General features: G+C 45.2%; 1 protein-coding gene across 4 annotated transcripts; it reads left to right on the top strand.

Annotated features, from left to right (window-relative positions):
* The first annotated feature begins 649 nt into the window (after nt 1-649).
* On the top strand, nt 650-10,982 carry EXOSC2 (exosome component 2). Of its 4 annotated transcripts, none has more exons than XM_053373998.1 (9): nt 650-984; nt 2,192-2,293; nt 3,505-3,550; nt 4,258-4,347; nt 5,052-5,117; nt 5,366-5,434; nt 7,648-7,824; nt 9,447-9,575; nt 10,427-10,980. In XM_053373998.1, exons 1-9 carry the CDS (start codon nt 683-685, stop codon nt 10,505-10,507), a joined length of 1,062 nt encoding a protein of 353 aa, XP_053229973.1. In that variant the 5' UTR covers nt 650-682; the 3' UTR covers nt 10,508-10,980. The 4 variants fall into 4 exon arrangements, with proteins under 4 accessions (XP_053229973.1, XP_053229972.1, XP_053229971.1 ...); XM_053373997.1 differs by having other exon boundaries at nt 10,424-10,979; XM_053373996.1 differs by having other exon boundaries at nt 706-1,031; nt 10,427-10,982.
* Nucleotides 10,983-19,024: the final 8,042 nt, after the last annotated feature.

Below are 19,024 nucleotides of genomic sequence, written 5' to 3'. Positions count from 1 at the left end.
AATTAATATCATCTTGCGAGGTACCACTGTATTTGAATGTGATATTTAGGGGCTGTTGCTTTTTAAAGATAACACACGTGGACAGAAGAGGGCGCCAGAGAAGCATATTTCAAAGGCACACAAAACCTGCTCAGACCCTTTTCCTCTCGTATGACCAAACGTGAAAGCGCTTTCGCCCGATGTCGCCAGAATCCATCATGGCTGCTCAGCCACGCTTCTCTGGGCAACCCTCGCTTTGAATGCCTCTACCGCCAAAGGGGACACAGTCTCCTGGTCCATGAAAGTAGATGAAACTTCCGGATCCCAAACCTAGCATACAAATACAGTACTGTATTTTAACTGTTTTTCAAATCTATTTACTGTATATTGCTAATTTTAAACTTCTCTACACTCAAAGAAGGCCCACTGAAATCAATGAACCTCAGCTAGCTATGCCTATTCACTTCAACGGGACTTAGCTGAATATAAGTCCATGATGGCGGAATGGACCTAAGTTTGGTCCATTTGAACGCATTACCCCCGTAGACATATTCAGAGCAAAACCTGGTTGGATACATACAACCCATTCACACGTGTGTGCAGCAGCAGGGGAACTGGTTAAACATGGGATTAAGTTACGTACTGTAAATTCAAATGGGGGGGGGAGAGAGAGATGTTGTCGAATGACTACCGGAAGTGATTAATGTTGACTCGCCAACCTCCACCCCTCTTACTCCACGCATGTCGCTCCCGCTCCACGCGGGCGTGCCAGGAGTTAAAACGGCGGAACCGGAGGCAGCGTTTCGGGAAATCGCGCGACCGCGTGCCAGCAGTCAAGATGGCGGAAGCTGCAGCAGCAGCACCGGCCCCGGCGACATCTGTGGAAGTGCGGCTCCCGGTTCCCCGCCCTCGCCTGGCTCAGAGCTTCTCCCGCGAGGCGGGCGAGCGGGACAAGGACCTGGTGGCCCCGGGGGACACCATCACCACCGACCCAGGATACATGAGGTGAAGGGAAGGCGGGCAGGCAGGCTCCTTCTCATGGAAGCACCCACGTGGGTAGCTGGTTGCTCCGTAAAATACCTGCCGTGTTTGTGCGCGTGTTATGGGGCAAGCGAGGGGGACACGCGCTCCTGCCACCAGCCCTATTCTTGGGACTTAATCGGCTCCCCTGAACCTGAGCAGCCAAGAGTACCCCTGAGCATGTGCAGAACGATGCTGGCTTCGGTGCTGCTTAGATATTAAACCACGTGCTCTCAGAGGCACTGTTGGTTTACAGGTTAGTTGGTTGCAAGTCACTTAGGGCTGCCCTGGGCTGGATAAAAGTGGCTAGCAGGTTTAGTAAATAATAATAATACTAACAGTAAAATAATAGGGGAGAAGAGCTTGGCGGCGGTGATGGAGCAATCACTTTTATTTATTTATTTTATTTATTGCACACGATATGTACCCTGCTTGACTGTGGAAAAAGAAGCCTCAAGGCAATCTACAAAAGATAAACCAGGAAATCAGGATCATTGCTGATATACTCCTCCATTAATTTTGTCTGAACCCCCTTTTTAAAGTCATTGAAGCCAGCGGGGCCTCAGCTTGTGACATTGAATTCCAGACATCTGTTACATGTGTGAAAAAAGTGTATCTATGACAATCACAGGAAACTACCCTAAGCCTAGCCAGAGCAATGATCCATCTCATTCAATATCATCTACACCGACTACAGGGTTTCAGGCAGGGGGTCTCTTCTCAGTCCTACCTGGAGATGCCATCAGAGATTGAACTTGGGACCTTCTGCATGCAAAGCATGTGCTCTACTCACTAAGCTGCAGCAATTCCCCAGAATCTAGTTCAGTTCATTGGATGATCCTAGATTCTAGAATTCTGAGAGGTGAAGGCGGTGGCAGCAGCTGCAGGAGGACTACCAGCTTCCTTCACACCATATGCTATTCTATAACTGTCTTCAAACACTTGCCTGGTAGTTGCCATAGGTGAGACAACCTTGTGGACAGATGAGTGACCAGGGCAGGGCAGGAGAGAGAACCCTTCATTCCTCTTATTACTCTAAACTAGATAGCCTAAATTTTGTAGTTGCATTCTATATATCGAAGCAGAGTGAGGACAGTATAATGCACAGATGAGCAATGATCAAATTCTTATGTTTTTAAAATAATCTACAGAGTTGTGTGCCAGACCATTTATTTTTCCTATTCTCTGGTAGAGGCCATGGGACATACCTGGGAGGCGAGAAGCTCATTGCCTCTGTGGCTGGTGTTGTGGACAGGGTGAACAAGCTGATCTGTGTGAAAGCTTTGAAAACAAGGTAAGAGGTTCCAGAAGAGTAGCTGTCATAAACCTCATTTGCATGATGCATTTATAGCAGTATTGCACCCCTTTAAACAGTCATAGCTTCTCCCAAAGAGTCCTGGGAACTGCAGTTTGTTCAGGGTGCCGAGAGTTGTTAGGGGACCCCTCTATTCCCTTCAGGGAGCCGCGATTCCCAGAGTGGTTTAACACTGGGAATTGTAGCTTGTATACCACCCTTCATCTGTAGCCCTCAGGACAGTTCACAACATAAAAATACAAGATGAAGAAAACTTGTTGGCTAGTTTATCTGTCATGCGGAAGACACAGTCAATAGTTGGCTCTTTTGGATGCCCTCCTTGCCAGAAGAATATGTAGTTCTTCTCTCAGAGGCAGCCATTCAAAGTGAGTCTGGTTTCCTGTAGAGTGGCAACATGAGTGTTGAGTGTTTTCAGCTCACAGTCAGTGATGTCCGTCTTCTGTGAGTCATTGACCTGCAGCAGGTTGGTGGACAAGACAGGGCACATGATCCTGGCGTTTTGGCTTGCTAGGCACAAGTGGCGATTTAGGATCAGAGTTTTCTTTTCCTAGATGGGCTACCTTCCCAAGTTGATGAGCCTCATATGCCCCTCATATCCCTCTACAGCACGTGCAGAAACTTCCTTCTTGACTGTTGGACCCACGATTGGTCTACTCAATCCGCTGCAGCCTGTCTTCACATGCAGGGGGGAGTCTCTAATTCACCAAGGGTTTGAAATTCATTGGCTACCCACTCCTGGTTTAGCTGGCCAGTTGAAGCTGCTCCTGGTGTGTGGCCGCTGTCTCATGCTGATAGCTTCTTGAGCCGCAGATGAGAGCTGAGGTCAGGGTGGCGAACTACCCAGAAGGAGCAAGAACAAAAACACATGCAATGTGGGTGCAGCATTACGTTTTTGATGTTGACGTGGGCTTACGCAGCAATTGGTGACCCTTTTAAAAAACAATATGCATTTACGCTCCCAGTGAATATTTGGTTTCAGATGCTTTCCTTGATTCTAAAAATGATTTCATTTGCTTCCCCAACTTGCACCATCAATCCTGACCACTGGTCTTGCTGCCTTTAGGTGGACTGTTGAGAATAACAGTTGGGGGCAAGGGAAGTATACAGGTTCCTAGCCTTTCAGTCAAGAGAATTCAGGTTACCAAAGAACCATCTTTTTGAGAGTTGTCTTTGTTTTATTTTCCTTGCAGATACAATGGCGAAGTTGGTGATATTGTGGTTGGACGAATCACAGAGGTACTGAGGCTATCCCTTTTTTTTTTAAGGTGAAGGTGGAGAACCTGCACCTCTCTGGACGTTGCTGGACTTCAACTCTGGTCCGTTGGCATGCTGGCTGCAGGGACTGATGGAAGCTGGAGTCCAACAGCATCTTAGGGGCAGACCACACAGCATCCTTACCCCAGATTTGAAACATACACAACATACCAACTTTTGTATTTTAAAAGTATTTAATGAGAGAAAACATGTCGAGAGGAAAATGCTCAAATGGTCATCAAGGTAGTTTATGGTTTGTCATGGGGAATCTGAGGCGGCCCTCTAGGTCTCTCTGTTAGGCCCTCGGGGCTCTCACGAGGCTGCACACTCTACCAAGCCTTCCTCAAGTGCTCTTGCCTAGCTGGATCATGTCCTTGAGTTGTGACTACATCTCTCCCTTGGTTGGACAAAGAAAGCTTTCTGTGTGGGCTTTTGCCTCTGGCCCCACCCTCAACTGGTGTGCAGCCCCCAAGAATCTCTCCCTGAGATAGTGCAGCCCTTGAGGTGAAAAAGGTGCCCCTCCTCTGTAAAAACATAACATGGTAATAACATACCTGCACACAATCGAGGCACTCTTGGTTCTTGGGTCAGTGGATTGGGCCAGGCTGATCTTCCTCTTGCCATGCTCCATTGAAGAGAAATCTCTTGACTTTAACAAGTACTTAAGAAAATGTTTTTTTCCTTTTTAGGTTCAGCAGAAACGGTGGAAAGTCGAGACCAATTCCAGGCTGGATTCTGTCTTGCTCCTTTCATCCATGAATCTTCCAGGAGGGGAGCTGGTGAGTGCCCTCCCAAAGCTGCATCAGCTAGGAAGCCTTGGGTGTTTTATCTAAAGACACCCTAGCAGGCTTATTGGGCCCTCACATAAGCAAGGGCTCCATTTCCAACTCCTGAGCACACAGAGAATAATACTCCTAGTAATGGTTAGTGTGTATGTTGTGATTTTGCTGCCTGTTTGATATCAGGCGTATGCTCAGAGGCACTCTTATTGCATTTAGGGGAAATAACTTTTGGCTCAGTGGTAGAGCACATGCTTTTCCAGCAGAAGGTTCCCAGGTTCAGTTCCCAGTGGCATCACCACACAGGGCTGGGAGATACTCCCTGTGTGAAACCCTGGAGAGCCGCTGCCAGTCAGTGTCTGACTTTGGTATAAGGCAGCTTCCTATATTCGTATTTAAATCAGAATCATGAGTACTGGAATTTTTACTTGTACGAGAAACGGTCACAGCTCAGTGGTAGAGCGCCTGCTTTGCCTGCCGAAGATCTCAGGTTCAATCCCCGACAGCATCCCCACATAAGGATGGGAGAGATCCCCCTGCCTCAAACCCCTGGAGAGCCACTGCCAGTCAGTGTAGGCAATACTGAGAGAGATGGACCTAGTGTCTGACTCAGTATTAAGTTCAACTGACTTAAGACCTATATAAATGAATGACAGCCCTGCTAATTTTGCTTCCTTTAATGGGTGCGCCTGCATGTTTTTCAGAGGCGGAGATCAGCAGAGGATGAACTGGCAATGCGAGATTACCTGCAGGAAGGGGACCTTATCAGTGTATCCATACTCTAGTACTTGGCTAGGGGGAAGCCAAGGGCAGTGAAAAATCTGATAACCGCCCTCTGTTGTTGGACGCCTCTGGACCATTGGCCGTACTGGCTGCGGTTGATGGGAGTTGGGCAAATCCAACACTATCTGCCATAGGTTCTCTTTCCCTAAGCTAAGAAGAGGCATTCCCTACTCCCTACTCCCCGTCAGCAAATGCCTGTACAAAATTGGCTGATTTCCTTAAGCGATCCTGACAGGCAGAAGTCCAAGCGGTGTTCTCTGATGGGGCTGTATCGCTGCACACACGGAGTCTGAAATACGGAAAGGTGGGTCAGCTTTACTTGCTTGCTCCTCTCTGTGTGGTGAAGTCATTCTGCCTGTCGTGTGCCACAGAAAAAACTGGACATGTCCCGGAACATGTGCCAGGCTTTAAAAGAGGATTAAACAAAGCTATGGTGGAGAGGACTATCAAAGGCTGCTAGCCATGATTCTCTGCCTCCACAGTCAGGCTCAGTAATTCTTCTGAGTGCCAGTTGCTGGAAACCACAGGAGAGGAGAGTTGCTTTTGTGCTCGAATCCTGCTTGCAAGTTTCCTTCCCACCAGCATCTGGTTGGCCACTGTGAGAAGAAGATGCTGGACTAAATGGGCCATTGGCCAGATCTAGCAGGCTCTTCTTATGCTCTTACATTCTTAGAAGGCTCAGCTGGGCTGCAGAGATACCGTACTGGCAAATGCATTGTATATGGCACCTGAAATCAGTGGGGTCCTTCGTTCAATGCTTGCTCTTGGGATCAGATGATTGCTCCACTGGCTTTTGCTCCTAGGACAGGGCATGTCCTTGCCAGGTGCTTTTAATTCCCTGCAGAAGGCAGCCTGAGGAGATGAAGAGATCAAGTTCCCCAATTAGAATATTGTGAGAATCTACTCCCCAGTTTTTGGGCTCTGAACTTTGATCTTCCTGGGGCTGTGATTCTGAGACCATAAAGCCCTCCTACCTTTTTTTTTTTTTTTTGGAAATTGCAACACCTGCTCAGCGTAAGTGATTATTACATTTACAGGAAAACTTCCTCTTTCTTTCTTTCTGAGTCCTGGGGCTCAGATTTAGGGCTTTATGAGGTTGGGAATTTCTTACAGTCTTTGCTTTCCCCATCTTGGGATAAAAGCGAAGGGAGGGTCCCTGCCAGGGAGTAGGTTGCAATTGAGGATTATCCTGCCCACCCACCCACTTTGGGGGATTAGCATTTACTTAAAAGATGAAAGGAAAAGTGTGATTATGGAATAAAGGGTGAAAGGACAGCAAACTGGATTAAAAAATGCGGTGAGGAATAACTGCTAAAATGGGCTGACTTGATTAAGCCTTTGCTATTACTCTAGGGATGGATTTTTAAATCTTTTTGGTAGCCCCATGATCAAGGTATGTTTAACTTTCTCAGTAAGCAATGTAGGGTCCTGTACCTACATATCACCTGCATTCTCTGCTTCTATTAACAGAGTTCTTTCTCTGTTAGGCTCTGTTCCAGAGCTTGTGCTCACATTAATTGCTTCCTGGGATCTTAAATAATTAGTTGGTATTCCAATAGTACTTTGAAAGCAATCCATGTTCTCTGTAACCCTTAACAACCACTCTGTAAGGTATTTCCTTATATATTTCCTTCCTTCCTTAACAAACTTTAGCGAAAATTTGTAAAAACAATTACCAGAGAAATTACCGCAGTGCTTTAGATTGTATATTCTGTAGATGTGAGCTGAATCTGTAATGTAAAAGATTTTCCAGGTTTGTTTTGATGCCATTTGGATGACTGCATTCAAGACTTAATGTCTGTACATGTATATCCCACCTTTTTTTCCAAGGAGCTCAAAGTGGCATACATGATTCTCTCCCTCCTCATTTAATTCTCATGGCCCTGTGAGGTAAGTTATAGGCTGAGAGGGAAGACTGGCCCAAGGTCACCCAAAGAGCTTCATGGCCCAGTGGGAATTTAAACCCTGGTCTCTCCCAGGCCCTAGTCCTCATTTAATTCTCACAACAACCCTGTGAGGTAGGTAAAGGTGAGAAACAGTGATTGGGCCAAGAATATAAGATGACCCTGCCGGATCAGACCAGTGTCCCATGTAGTCAGCATCTTGTTCGTAACACCCTCTCCTCCTTCCAGTAACTGGTTACTATCTCTGGCCGTGCAGGTGGAACATAGCCATCGTGGCTAGTAGCGATTGATAGCCATCTCCTCCATGAATCTGTCCAATCCTTTTCAAAGCCATCCATGTTGGTGGCCATCACTGACTCCCGTGGGAGGGAGTTCCATATTTAACCTATGCGCTGGGTGAAGAAGGACTTCCTTTTATCTGTCCTGAATCAAGGTGAGCCAGGGAGCTTCATGTGGCCTCCAAAGTCCTAGTGTGACATGCTAACCACTACAACACACTTTGCGATCTTCCAGCACATTGGAGCTTTCCTCCTGCATCCTTGGTGCATTAACCACCACCTTCCCATCCTGACTGCTCTATGCTGACTTCAGGTCTGCATCTTTGTCTCTCCAGCTTGGCCAAGGTGTGCTCGTCCAGGTGTCCCCTTCCCTCGTGAAGCGGCAGAAGACCCATTTCCATGACTTGACTTGTGGGGCTTCTGTTATCCTTGGCAACAATGGGTTCATTTGGATCTACCCAACGCCCAAACAGAAGAATGAGGAGGCTGGGGGATTCATCACCAACCTGGAGGTGAGCCAACAGGCCTTGGGAACGCAGCAGACAAAGGGTCCTCAAAAGCCCGTGGCTGGAGTTGAATGAATAAGCTATTTACTAGGTGTTTGCAACTGGTAGCCTGCAGCCAAATCTTGGCATTCTCCTGTTCCACTTGATCCACCCCTCAAGGTAAGGGATGAGCAGTGGTGCTGGACGTGTTTTGAGGTTCAGCCTCCTATCTAGTTAAGAACATGAGAAGAGCCTGCTGGGTCAAGCCAATTGCTCATCTAGTCCAGCATCCTGTTCTCACAGTGATTGAGCAGATGCCTTTGGGAAGCCTGGAAGCAGGTCCTGAGTGCAATAGCACTCTCCCTGTGGTTTCCAGTAAGTGGTTCAGAAGCATTGCTGCCTCCAACTGTGGAGGAAGAGCATAGCTTGTAGCCATTGTGACTAATACCCATTGATAGTCTTCTCCATTAATTTGTCTTATCTTCTTTTAAAACCATCCAAGTTGGTGGCCATCACCTTCTCCTGTGGGAACGGGTTTGACAGTTTAACTACGCACTGAGTAAAGAAGAACTTTCTTTTATCTGTCCTGAATCTTCCAACATTTAGCTTCATTCACAATACGTCCACAATTTCGTCTTCTGGTGTCTTATAGACTGCTGTTGTACCTGAACTGACAGTTCACCAGAACTAATGTTCCTCACTAGAGGCTGTCTTTTGCTTTCTCTCCTGTTCACGTTAGGTCTAAAGTCTTTCACATCACACTTGTATGGTCAACACGTATCCCTAAACCATAGTTTGTTACACCACAGGTTAGCACAGTGGTTCCCCAACTTTTTCAGACCCCTGTCACCTTGATTCTATAAACACCCGGCCCGCCCCCGCCTACTACCCTGTGAAAAGCATTACAGTGGTACCTCGCAAGACGAACGCCTCGGAAGACGAAAAACTCGCAAGACGAAAGAGTTTTTCGTTTTTTGAGTTGCTTCGCAAGACGAATTTCCCTATGGGCTTGCTTCGCAAGACGAAAATGTCTTGCAAATTTGTTTCCTTTTTCTTAAACCGCTTGAAGAGGTGCAGTTGCGACTTGACCGTGCTTCGCAAGACGAAAAATTCGCAAGGCGAAAAAACTCGCAGAACGAATTAATTTCGTCTTGCAACGCACCACTGTATTCAGAATAGCAGTTTGCATGACCCACTAAAGAAAATATTAACAAAGTTCAAAACAGTAACAGTTAATTGCACATTTATTCAAAATCTAATTAAAACCATTTAATTTCATTAATTCAACAAAATTGGTGAATATGATTCAGTGACACCAGCTTTTCAAAGTCGGATAGATCTGTATGCCTTCAGTACCTCCCCTGCCTTTTAGTTCCTGTTCCTTCCCACCCCAGGTAATTCCACCACCCACTTGTGGATTGACTGACTTAGTGTTATGTGTGAACTCTGATTGGCGCCTTAACTATGGCTTGTTGTTGCCAGCAAACTACAGTCTGCAACCATTCTTTGGGTTACAAACCTTGGGTTTGTTTTAACTGCGGCTTGGTGTTGCGTGTGTGAACGTGGGGTTCTTCCTTCACCATCCTCCATTGTTGCTCCTGAGACAATGGCCGCTGACTTCGTGTGGGTTCCTTACTTCCCCCTTTTAGCCAGTGCCCTTGTCTGACCGTGAAGTGATTTCCCGACTCCGGAACTGCGTTGTGGCTCTGGCAGAGCAGAAACAGATGCTCTATGACACCAGCATCCTCTACTGCTACGAGGCCTCCCTTTCTCATGAGGTGATGTATCCAATTGCTGCTCTTTGTTCTGGGCTGTGGAAGGGTGGCAGGGGTGGTGGCAGGCTGGCTTGGCTAGGCATCCACACGTGCACACACTTTGCTGGCTTCCACAGGCCATAATGTTTTCCTGTAATGAAATGGGTTGTCCATTTCTCCCCACCAATGAGTTGGCCCCTTGTATATCTATAGGACACTACTTCCTCTTCAGTTATTAATGCAAGCCGTAAAGGTGTGACTTCCAAAACTCAAGCAGTCTCTCTTCCCCAACCCCCTTTCTTACACAATCTTAGTGTGAGTATAATGTTAGAATGGGGTGCGGCTCTCAGTATCTGGAAGGGATCCTGCACTACTGAATTTGCCGTTACACTGCTGTTCATGAATGATGACTGAAGACAAACACAATCTCTTTAACAACGGATGTGAGAATATTTTTTGCCAGTGATGTGAGCCCAGCTTCTACTGTGAGCAGTTTGCAGGTGTACACCAGTAAGCCATCAGACGTGTTATTCGCTTTTATGAAGATTTTGATTGAAGCACATGTTGTCTTATCCATTTATCCTTTTCCTTGAAAGTTCTGGTGGTGAGAAATATCCCCAAACCTACAAGTACTTTTAAAACAATTGCAAAGCTGCTGGGGGGGGGGTGAGAGAGAGAGAGAGAGAGTTGGAGACATCACAGATCAGTGCTGTACATTACAGATCAGCCAGCTTCTTCCTGCTCAAACAAAAGCATTCTAAAAAGCTGTAGGGCGGGTTTAGATTGACTACAAATTGTTCCTGAACCGTCTGTGCTGTGTGTTGTGATCTTCTTTGCATGCTAATTCAACTTTTTTTTAAAAAAAAAAAAAGCAGATCAAGGACCTTCTCAAGCCAGAGGTGATGGAGAAGATTGTGCTGGAGACGCGTCAGAGACTGCTGGAACTGGAGGGGTGATTGGAGAGGGAAAGTGGCGAGGCAGTGATGGTCCTTTCTTTTCAGGGATCTAGCCTCCCCAATGTGTTTTTTTTTTCCAGTGTGAGATTCCATTACAAATTCCATACCAAATAGAAAAGGGGGGACTGTGGAAACAATGAGAACTTTTACTTAAGAATCTTGGTATCATTTGTTATCCTGTGGCCCTCCCAATGAGGCTGGACTACAGTTCACACTACCACCCCCCAACCACTAGCTGTACTGCCTGCAGGGGCTGATAAGTTGGGCTCCAGCAGGATAGGAGTCCAACAGTTTCTCAATGGCTACTGCTTCCTCAGCCCCTGACCTAGCCGAAATGCAGCATCACATTCCTCTACATGTAGCCAGCATCGTAAAAAGCATCTGTAATACTGTGGATGCTTCAAGCTATGTGTGTGTGCGGGGTGGGGTGGGGGAAATTATTTCTTTATTTTTACTGGAGATATTTCAATAAACTTTAGTTGTTTAAAAAAAATGAGTGCATATGTGTTTGAGAGAGTCTTCACATGGAAGGTACTTTTTTAAGCAGTGCAGAGTTAAACTATGGAACTTACTCGCATAGGAGGCAGAGATGGCCACCAACTTGGATGACTTTGAAAGAGAATTGAACAAATTAATGGAGAATGAGGCTACTGATGGCTACTAATGTGTCTGGCCAAACAAACCATAGTTAAGGGTGGGTGCCAGGTTCACCCATAATGCCAAGCTACAATTAAAGCAAGTTAAGGTTTGTTAGCGGGTGGCGCTGTGGGTTAAACCACAGAGCCTAGGACTTGCTGATCAGAAGGTCAGTAGTTTGAATCCCCGTGACGGGGTGAGCTTCCGTTGCTCAGTTCCTGCTCCTGCCAACCTAGCAGTTCGAAAGCACTTCAAAGTGCAAGCAGATAAATAGGTACCACTCTGGCAGGAAGGTAAACGGCGTTTCCGTGCACTGCTCTGATTCGCCAGAAGTGGCTTAGTCATGCTGGCCACATGACCCGGAAGCTGCACGCCAGCTCCCTCGGCCAATAAAGCGAGATGAGCGCTGCAACTCCAGAGTCGGTCACAACTGGGCCTAATGGTCAGGGGTCCCTTTACCTTTACCTAAGGTTTGTGAGCCAGCAACAAATTGCGGTTTGTTGACAGTAAGCAAACCATAGTTTAGGTAGGATGCAGGTGATCAAATAAACCATGGTTTAAGAAACCATTAAAAAATAATTCTATACCACCCTTCATCTGCGGATCACTAGGTGCTTTACAATATAAAAAGACAAAAATGCATAGCATAGTAACAAACAAAACAATTACTCCACAAACTCCTAGTGTTACCTGCTGACTCGTTTTTATATGCCACGCAACAACAAAGCTTTCTAAGGGAGCTTACAAGAACATTAAAAATAATACAAGACTAAACATTAATCCTACTCAAGAGGAGAGCCATGTAAATGAATAGACATGTCTAGCTGAAGCCCATTCATTTCAGTAGGTCTACACTGAGTATAACTTTGATACGACCTAACATAACCAATACATTTACTTTTAAAATCTGAATTTATTTAATTATTGCATTTATATCCCACCTTCTCCAAGGAGTTCAAGGTGATGTGCATAGTTCTTTCCCCATTTCATCCTCACAACAGCCCTGTGAGGTAGGGTAGGCTGAGAGTATATGACTGGCTTATGGTCCCCCAGTGGGTTTCATGGTTGAGGGAATTTGAACCCTGGCCTTCCAGGTCCTAATCTGACACTAACAAGTGAGCCTTTCTGGAGAGAGCATTCCACAGCCAGAGGGTCATTCTAGAAAAGGCCCTTTCTCCAGCAACGATCCATTTTACTGTACCTTTTTGACAAGGGCACCTGGAGGATATCAGGGTTCCAGGTAGGTACATGTGCGAGGAGCTGATTCTAGTTAAAAATAGTGATGCTTTGCATTCTTTTGGGAGGCTGAGGCAGCCTCACTAACAACCAATGGCTCTGGTAGCCCAAATAGTCCTTTGTGTTTTGTTTAAGCTCATTGCACAACCATTTTTCCAGGAAGGATGTAGAGAGGGGTATTCTTTGAACCATCCAGTTTCTTCATGAGGGGAAATCCCAGTGTGCTGGCAGGAGCTAAGCGCTAGGTGGCAGACGTCTCCTCGAGAAAATCATGTCAGAGTTCTCTAAGACCATGAAACCTATTTCCTTGATGGAGGAACAAACTGTCAAAGCTTCAAGGTGCTTAGATGTTTTCAGTGACCAGAACAGCTAAGGTAGGTTGACCCTTTACTGTTGTATTTATTAAATGTCATGTTGGCACATACAAAGTTTTTATACATAGATTCTAGCAGCAAGGTCAAAGAAGAAGAAAACCACTCATTCTTCCATAACTCACACAAAACTCAACAAAGAAGGGAGGAAAGAATAGCATTAAGAAATAAAAGAGCGAGTAATACAAGCTTCCCCATCTGCTCATCTTACTTTGCTTAATGGAAAGAGTGAAACCACATAAAAAATAAAATTCATAGCAGGGCAAAATAGATCAATTAATCAAACAAACAAACAGACTTGATCTTCCTAGATTTATGCCCTTATATTAAGTTGTTTGAACCCACTCAGACTGGAGATTGTGGAAAATACTTATGATTTGAAATTGTGATTACAAAACAACAATAATAATTGCAATGGGACCCAAGGGTAGTTAAGGAAGGGATGTGCAGAAGGTCCCAGGTTCAGTCCCTGGTATCTCCAGCTGGGAAGTACCCTGCCTGAAACCCTGGAGAGCTGCTACCAGTCAGTGTAGACAATACTAAGCTCAGTAGACCCAGTGTAAGAAAGCTTCCTGTGTTCCTATAATCTCTGAATCCAACCCAAGATATTTTATCTTACCTTGCTTAAAGCCAAAAGGTTGAGGGAGCTGGAGCCAGGACCTTCGATTTCATTTGGGGCATATGAGGAGGAACATTTGGAAGAAGGCGTCCCTTAAGGTATCCAAGTTACAAGGGATTTAGTGCTTTAAAGGGTAACATCAGCACCTTGAACTGAACTTGAGAACACATCAGTTTGTGCGAAATGGAAACAAAGGGCCTGGCACCCATCAGCCACTTGACCTATGAATTAGTTTACAAAGACTTCAAAGGCAGACCCACATAGAGTGCATTACAGAGGACTTGCTCAGTGGCTGCTCCCATACTTTGGAACACCTTAGGGAAGCTAGGTGAGGTAATAATAATTGCTCAACATAGAGGACACCAGGGCGTGGCTGACCCGGGGAATCTCTGATTGCAGCACTTGAGTTTGGGTACTGCTGTTCTGGACTGGACTATGGCAGAGCCATAGTTCCAAAGCAGCTTTTTCTTGAACAAAAAAGAAAATATGAAAGTGGGACCTTTCTAAGTTCCCCATGACTCTTTGCTTTTCCCTGCTAATTATCTCATACCAGGAATGCTTTTCATTGCTATCTTTCACCAACCTAGACATCTCCCTGTGTTTTTGTTTAGCCATAAAGAAGGGAGGGGAATGAAGGAAACTGTCCCCAAAGCAATATGGATGTCAGGGAAAACAAATTTATGACGTGGCAGTTCAGAGAAGGCCCAGGCTTACCAGCTTGTTTACAGCACAGTTCAAACATGCACCTGAGAGCTTTTTCAAGTCTTCCAGAATGCCACAGTAGCTGCCTTGCAAAGTCAGTTTTCTGCTTTTGGCACATGGCAACGTGAGAAGTTCTATAAATCGAGAAATGTGCATTTTAGTGTCACGTTTATTAAGCTCCGGGGCTGCTTTAGTGTCAGATTAGGCATGCTGCCTGCTTGCTGTAATAAAGATAGAGGAGATACGTTGATGCTAGTGAAATGTCTTCTTCTGAGTCTCTCTAGGTTTTGAAAGATATTGTCTCTGTGCAGATGACAAATGGCTGGATTAATTATTATACTCAGAAAGCAGAGGCAAATTGGGGTCCCCGCAGTGGCATTATTAGCGATGAGGCCGTTAATGAAGCAGAGGATATCTCCAACATGCTGTGTTCACAATTCCCTGTAGTTCAGGAGATAGTACTTCCCTCAATGAAACATCATGTCGTCATTAGGAAAGGAATAGAAAATAAAATGACTAATATCAGTATCACATTATACAAATCTATGGCATGACCACATTTAGAATACTGTGTGCAGTTCTGGTTACCTCACCCCAAATAGGATGTTGTGGAGTTGGGATAAGTTCAGAAAAGGGCAGATGACAATCCATGTTGTTGTTGTTGTTGTTTAGTCGTTTAGTCGTGTCCGACTCTTCGTGACCCCGTGGACCAGAGAACGCCAGGCACCCCTGTCCTCCACTACCTCCCGCAGTTTGGTCAAACTCATGCTGGTAACCTCGAAAACACTATCCAACCATCTCATCCTCTGTCGCCCCCTTCTCCTTGTGCCCTCCATCTTTCCCAGCATCAGTGTCTTCTCCAGGGAGTCTTCTCTTCTCATGAGGTGGCCAAAGTACTGGAGCCTCAGCTTCACGATCTGTCCTTCCAGTGAGCACTCAGGGCTGATTTCATTAAGAATGGATGCGTTTGATCTTCTTGCAGTCCATGGGACTCTCAAGAGTCTTCTCCAGCACCATAATTCAAAAGCATCAATTCTTCGGCGATCAGCCTTCTTTATGGTCCAGCTCTCACTTCCATACATCACTACTGGGAAAACCATGGCTTTAACTATACGGACATGACAATCCATGGGATGGAGCAATTCCCCTCTGGAACTTTTAAGATAAAAGGCAGAGAGATAGAAGCTTAGGCATGGCATGAAGAAAGTGAATAGAGCAAACTTTTTATGCCTCTCTTATCACATTAGAACACTAGAAGTGGATGCCGGAAGATTCATGACTTCCCTTATTTATTGTCAAAAGTGCACACTTACAACAGCTCCCAAGGTACTCCAGATGTACACGCACAGAGCATCTAGAGTCTAGACAACTGTTTCCAGGTCTGTGTTGTATGGAGCAGTTGCAGCAACAGTGGGACCATGCACCCTCCACTTCAGCTTGAGATGACCACATGCAACCTTAGGCTTCTGAATGGAAGCCATCACTGCTATTCCCTCGTTTCTAGGAGACAGTGGAATGATGATAATTATGATGATTTTATTATTTATATGCCGCCCTTTTGACTGGGCTGCCCCAGCCATTCTGGGCAGTTTTTAGCAAAATGTTGAAAACACAGTAAAACCTCAAACATTAAAAATAGAGAATGGTAGGGATTCAACTGGCTACACGCACTCATCAGAGCCCCTGTCAGCCCCTGACACATACAGTAGGTAGCAATAGCCACCAAGGCTATCAATGGCTACTACACATCATGGCTGTATTCTGCCCCCATGGTCAGAGACAGTAACACATTTTGAATACCAGTTGCTGGAAACTGCAGGAGGGAAGAGTGCTTGTGCTTGGATCCTGCATGCAGGTTCCTCACTGGCATCTGGCTAGTCACTATGAGAACAGGATGTTGGGTGGGATGGGCCATTCATCTGATCCAGCATGCTGCTCTTATGGTCTTACCAGCTGGTGGGAATGACAAGTGTGGAGACTGCTATCATGCCCTGATCCTACTTTCAGGCTTTCCAGAGGCATCCAGTTGCCTACTGTGGGAACAGAATGCTAGGCTAGATGGGCCATTGGCCTGGGCCAGCCAGCTCTTCTTACATTCTACCTCCACTTCCAGAGGCAGTATGCCTCTACTGCCGGCTGCTGGGATGTGCAAGTGGGGCGAGTGCTGTGATGCTCAGGTCCTGCTTGTGGGTTTCCTGGAGTTGGCATCTGGTTGGCCACTGTGTTACAGGATCCTAGATTAGATGGGCCATTGGCCAGATCCAGCAGCCAGGCTCTTCTTATGTTCAAATGTACAGCTGAATGAGTAGGCACACAAGTCTCCTGATCACATCTCCACTATAGTGAGACATACTGCATTTCTATTTAGATTATATCAGTAAGTTTACACCTACGTACATAAATTACAATACACAAACTTTATGCCAATTTGTGCCCTCCTTTTCTCCACGGTGGTGGAATGCTCTCCCAACAGAAATTAAGTCAGGCTCCCTTTTTTATGTGACTTTCTGCAGAAAATGAAGACAGACAGTTTCATTTTGGCAGGCTTTTAATGTGCAATACCTAGTTTTATTGCCATTATGTTCCTTTGCTGCCATTTAGGTGTTTTTAAGTGCTGGTTGTATATCATATTCTTCATTACCAATTTTGGAAACCATTGCACTTTTATTCACTTATATGATATGGTTTTATTTATGCTGGATACCTTCAGAAGAGCAGGATATAGCATTGTTATTAATAATAGGGATTTACAGCAGCCTTAGTCAACATGATGCCCTCCAGGTGTTTTGAATGACAGCTCCCACCAGCTTCAGCCAGACTGCTGTAGCTCCAAACATCTGGAGACCTGTGATGACCAGAGGGCATGCATCAGCTACTACGGGGTCTTTAAATCCTTTTGGCCAGACCTAGGTGAAATTTTATTCTGTATGAACAGAGAGTTTTTCAGCATTACATTGCTTTTGTAAGAACATAAAAAGGGACTGCTGGATTAAGCTAATGGCTCATCATCTTGTTCTCACAGTGGCCAACCTGTGACACACATCCAGCCTGGGCTCAAAATAATAGAGGATCTCCAGTGACACAACTGTACTTTGAAAAATTTATAGAGGAGGCCATCTAGACAAGAAGATGGGAAGGAGGGGAAAGAAGTCAAGGACTACGATAGCTTGATAGCTGAAATAAGGAAAGAATTTAAACATAATGAACAATATATTGAGAGAAAGCTATTGGAAGTGCAGCATACATTGGATAAGAGATTAGAGGGGGTGGTGGGAGAACTGACAGGAAAAGTCAAAGATTTATCGGTAAGAACCAAAGTACTTGAGGATTCTATGAAAAGGGTGCATAAGGATACGAAAGACAGCAAGAAGGAATTGGACATGGTAAAAATAGAAGTCAAGGAGATAGGCAAGGTACAGGAAGAATTGTTGGACAGCATGGTCATGACACAGATGAGACAGAACCAGTTAAACCTAAAATTTAGAGGGATCCCAGAGGAGTTAAATGAGAACATAAGATCTAAAATGACTAAAGAGTTGGCAACCTGGTTAGATAGGAAGGAAGAAGAGATAAGACACTCTTTAGCAAATATTTTTCGGATAAAAACAAAATCGGCTAAAGCTAAGGGGGAAAAATTGCCAGGAGATGTAATAGTCATGTTCAACTCGTTAGATATGAGGAATGAAATATTGAAACAGAATTACAGCAAAAGGTTATGCATTGAGGGAAATCCAATTATATTTAAAGAGATCCCTTCAAGATTTCTTCGAAGGAGGGAGGTGTATAAAAAATTAACCAATCAATTGAAGAAAAAGGGGATCCTATATAGATGGGAATTTCCGGAAGGAATTTCATTTTATTTCAAGGATAAAAGATTTAAACTGTCCAGCTCTTCAGAACTGGAAAAATTTGCAAGAAGATATGAGAAGGAACTTGGAAGGATGGCGGGGTGGGAGGAGGCGAGGGAGCGGTCAAGGGAGGGGGGCGGGGGCGGGGGGAGTGAAGAAGAGATAGAGACAAATTTACCAGAAGAAAGGGAAGGGGAAGAGAAAGAAGCAAAGAACAGTAACTTTAATTTAGACTTGATAATTTACCAATTGTATATAAACGATGACGTTAAAAATACTGTCTTGGAATGTTAACGGGCTTAACAATAAAAATAAGAGGAATCAGTTTTCACATATACTACTAAAAAAGAATCTTGACCTAATCTGTCTACAAGAGACTCATGTAACAAGAAAGCATAAAAGAATTTTGAGTAATAAGAAATTAGGGTTGGATTTTGCAGCATCGGATAAGGTTAAGAAAAAAGGTGTAGTATTAGATATAAAGGAAAAATTTGACCCGAAATTGTTGTATAAAGATGAACAAGGGAGAATGATAGTAGTACAGATTGTATTTCAAGGAATAAAAATAATTGTTGCCGGAATATATGCGCCTAATGACAAAAAATCGGCTTTCTATTCCGAATTAGGTAATAAATTATTAGAATGGATGGACCAAATAATGATACTGATGGGTGACTGTAATGGGAATTGGGGGTTCCTCGTGTGTAAGTTGCCGCTACTCTCGGCGAGATTGCCTGGATAAACCTTTCCCTGGCTGGACAGTCCTGATTCCGCATCTGTCTCAGTCACTGGCAGAATCTGTCAGTGGGCGTTTCCTGAACTTCTTCCAACATAAAAGTTCCTTGACGGATAGTCTCCGCCTAGCCTCCCTGCGCGGAAGTCTTCTGCACAGGGTGGGTGTGGGCAGTGGAGGACCCGTGCTCCCCCCGCTGGTCTCTGGCGAAGAGTCCTGGAGCCATCTCTCCGAAGCCCGCCTCTGCCCGCCTTTCTCCCTGGTGTAACGCTGATTTCCTTCCCCGGCCGCTGAGTCCCCTCTTTTCCTGCTGGGACCTTCTCCGGCATCGCTTGGGAGCCCTTCCTCCACTCCTGGCTGCGATGGCAGTTC

The sequence above is a fragment of the Podarcis raffonei genome, chromosome Z (genome assembly GCF_027172205.1).
Source record: "Podarcis raffonei isolate rPodRaf1 chromosome Z, rPodRaf1.pri, whole genome shotgun sequence".
Classification (NCBI taxonomy): domain Eukaryota; kingdom Metazoa; phylum Chordata; class Lepidosauria; order Squamata; family Lacertidae; genus Podarcis; species Podarcis raffonei.
The sequence above is the reverse complement of the archived record's forward strand: the minus strand, read 5'-3'. Positions and strand labels throughout refer to the sequence as shown.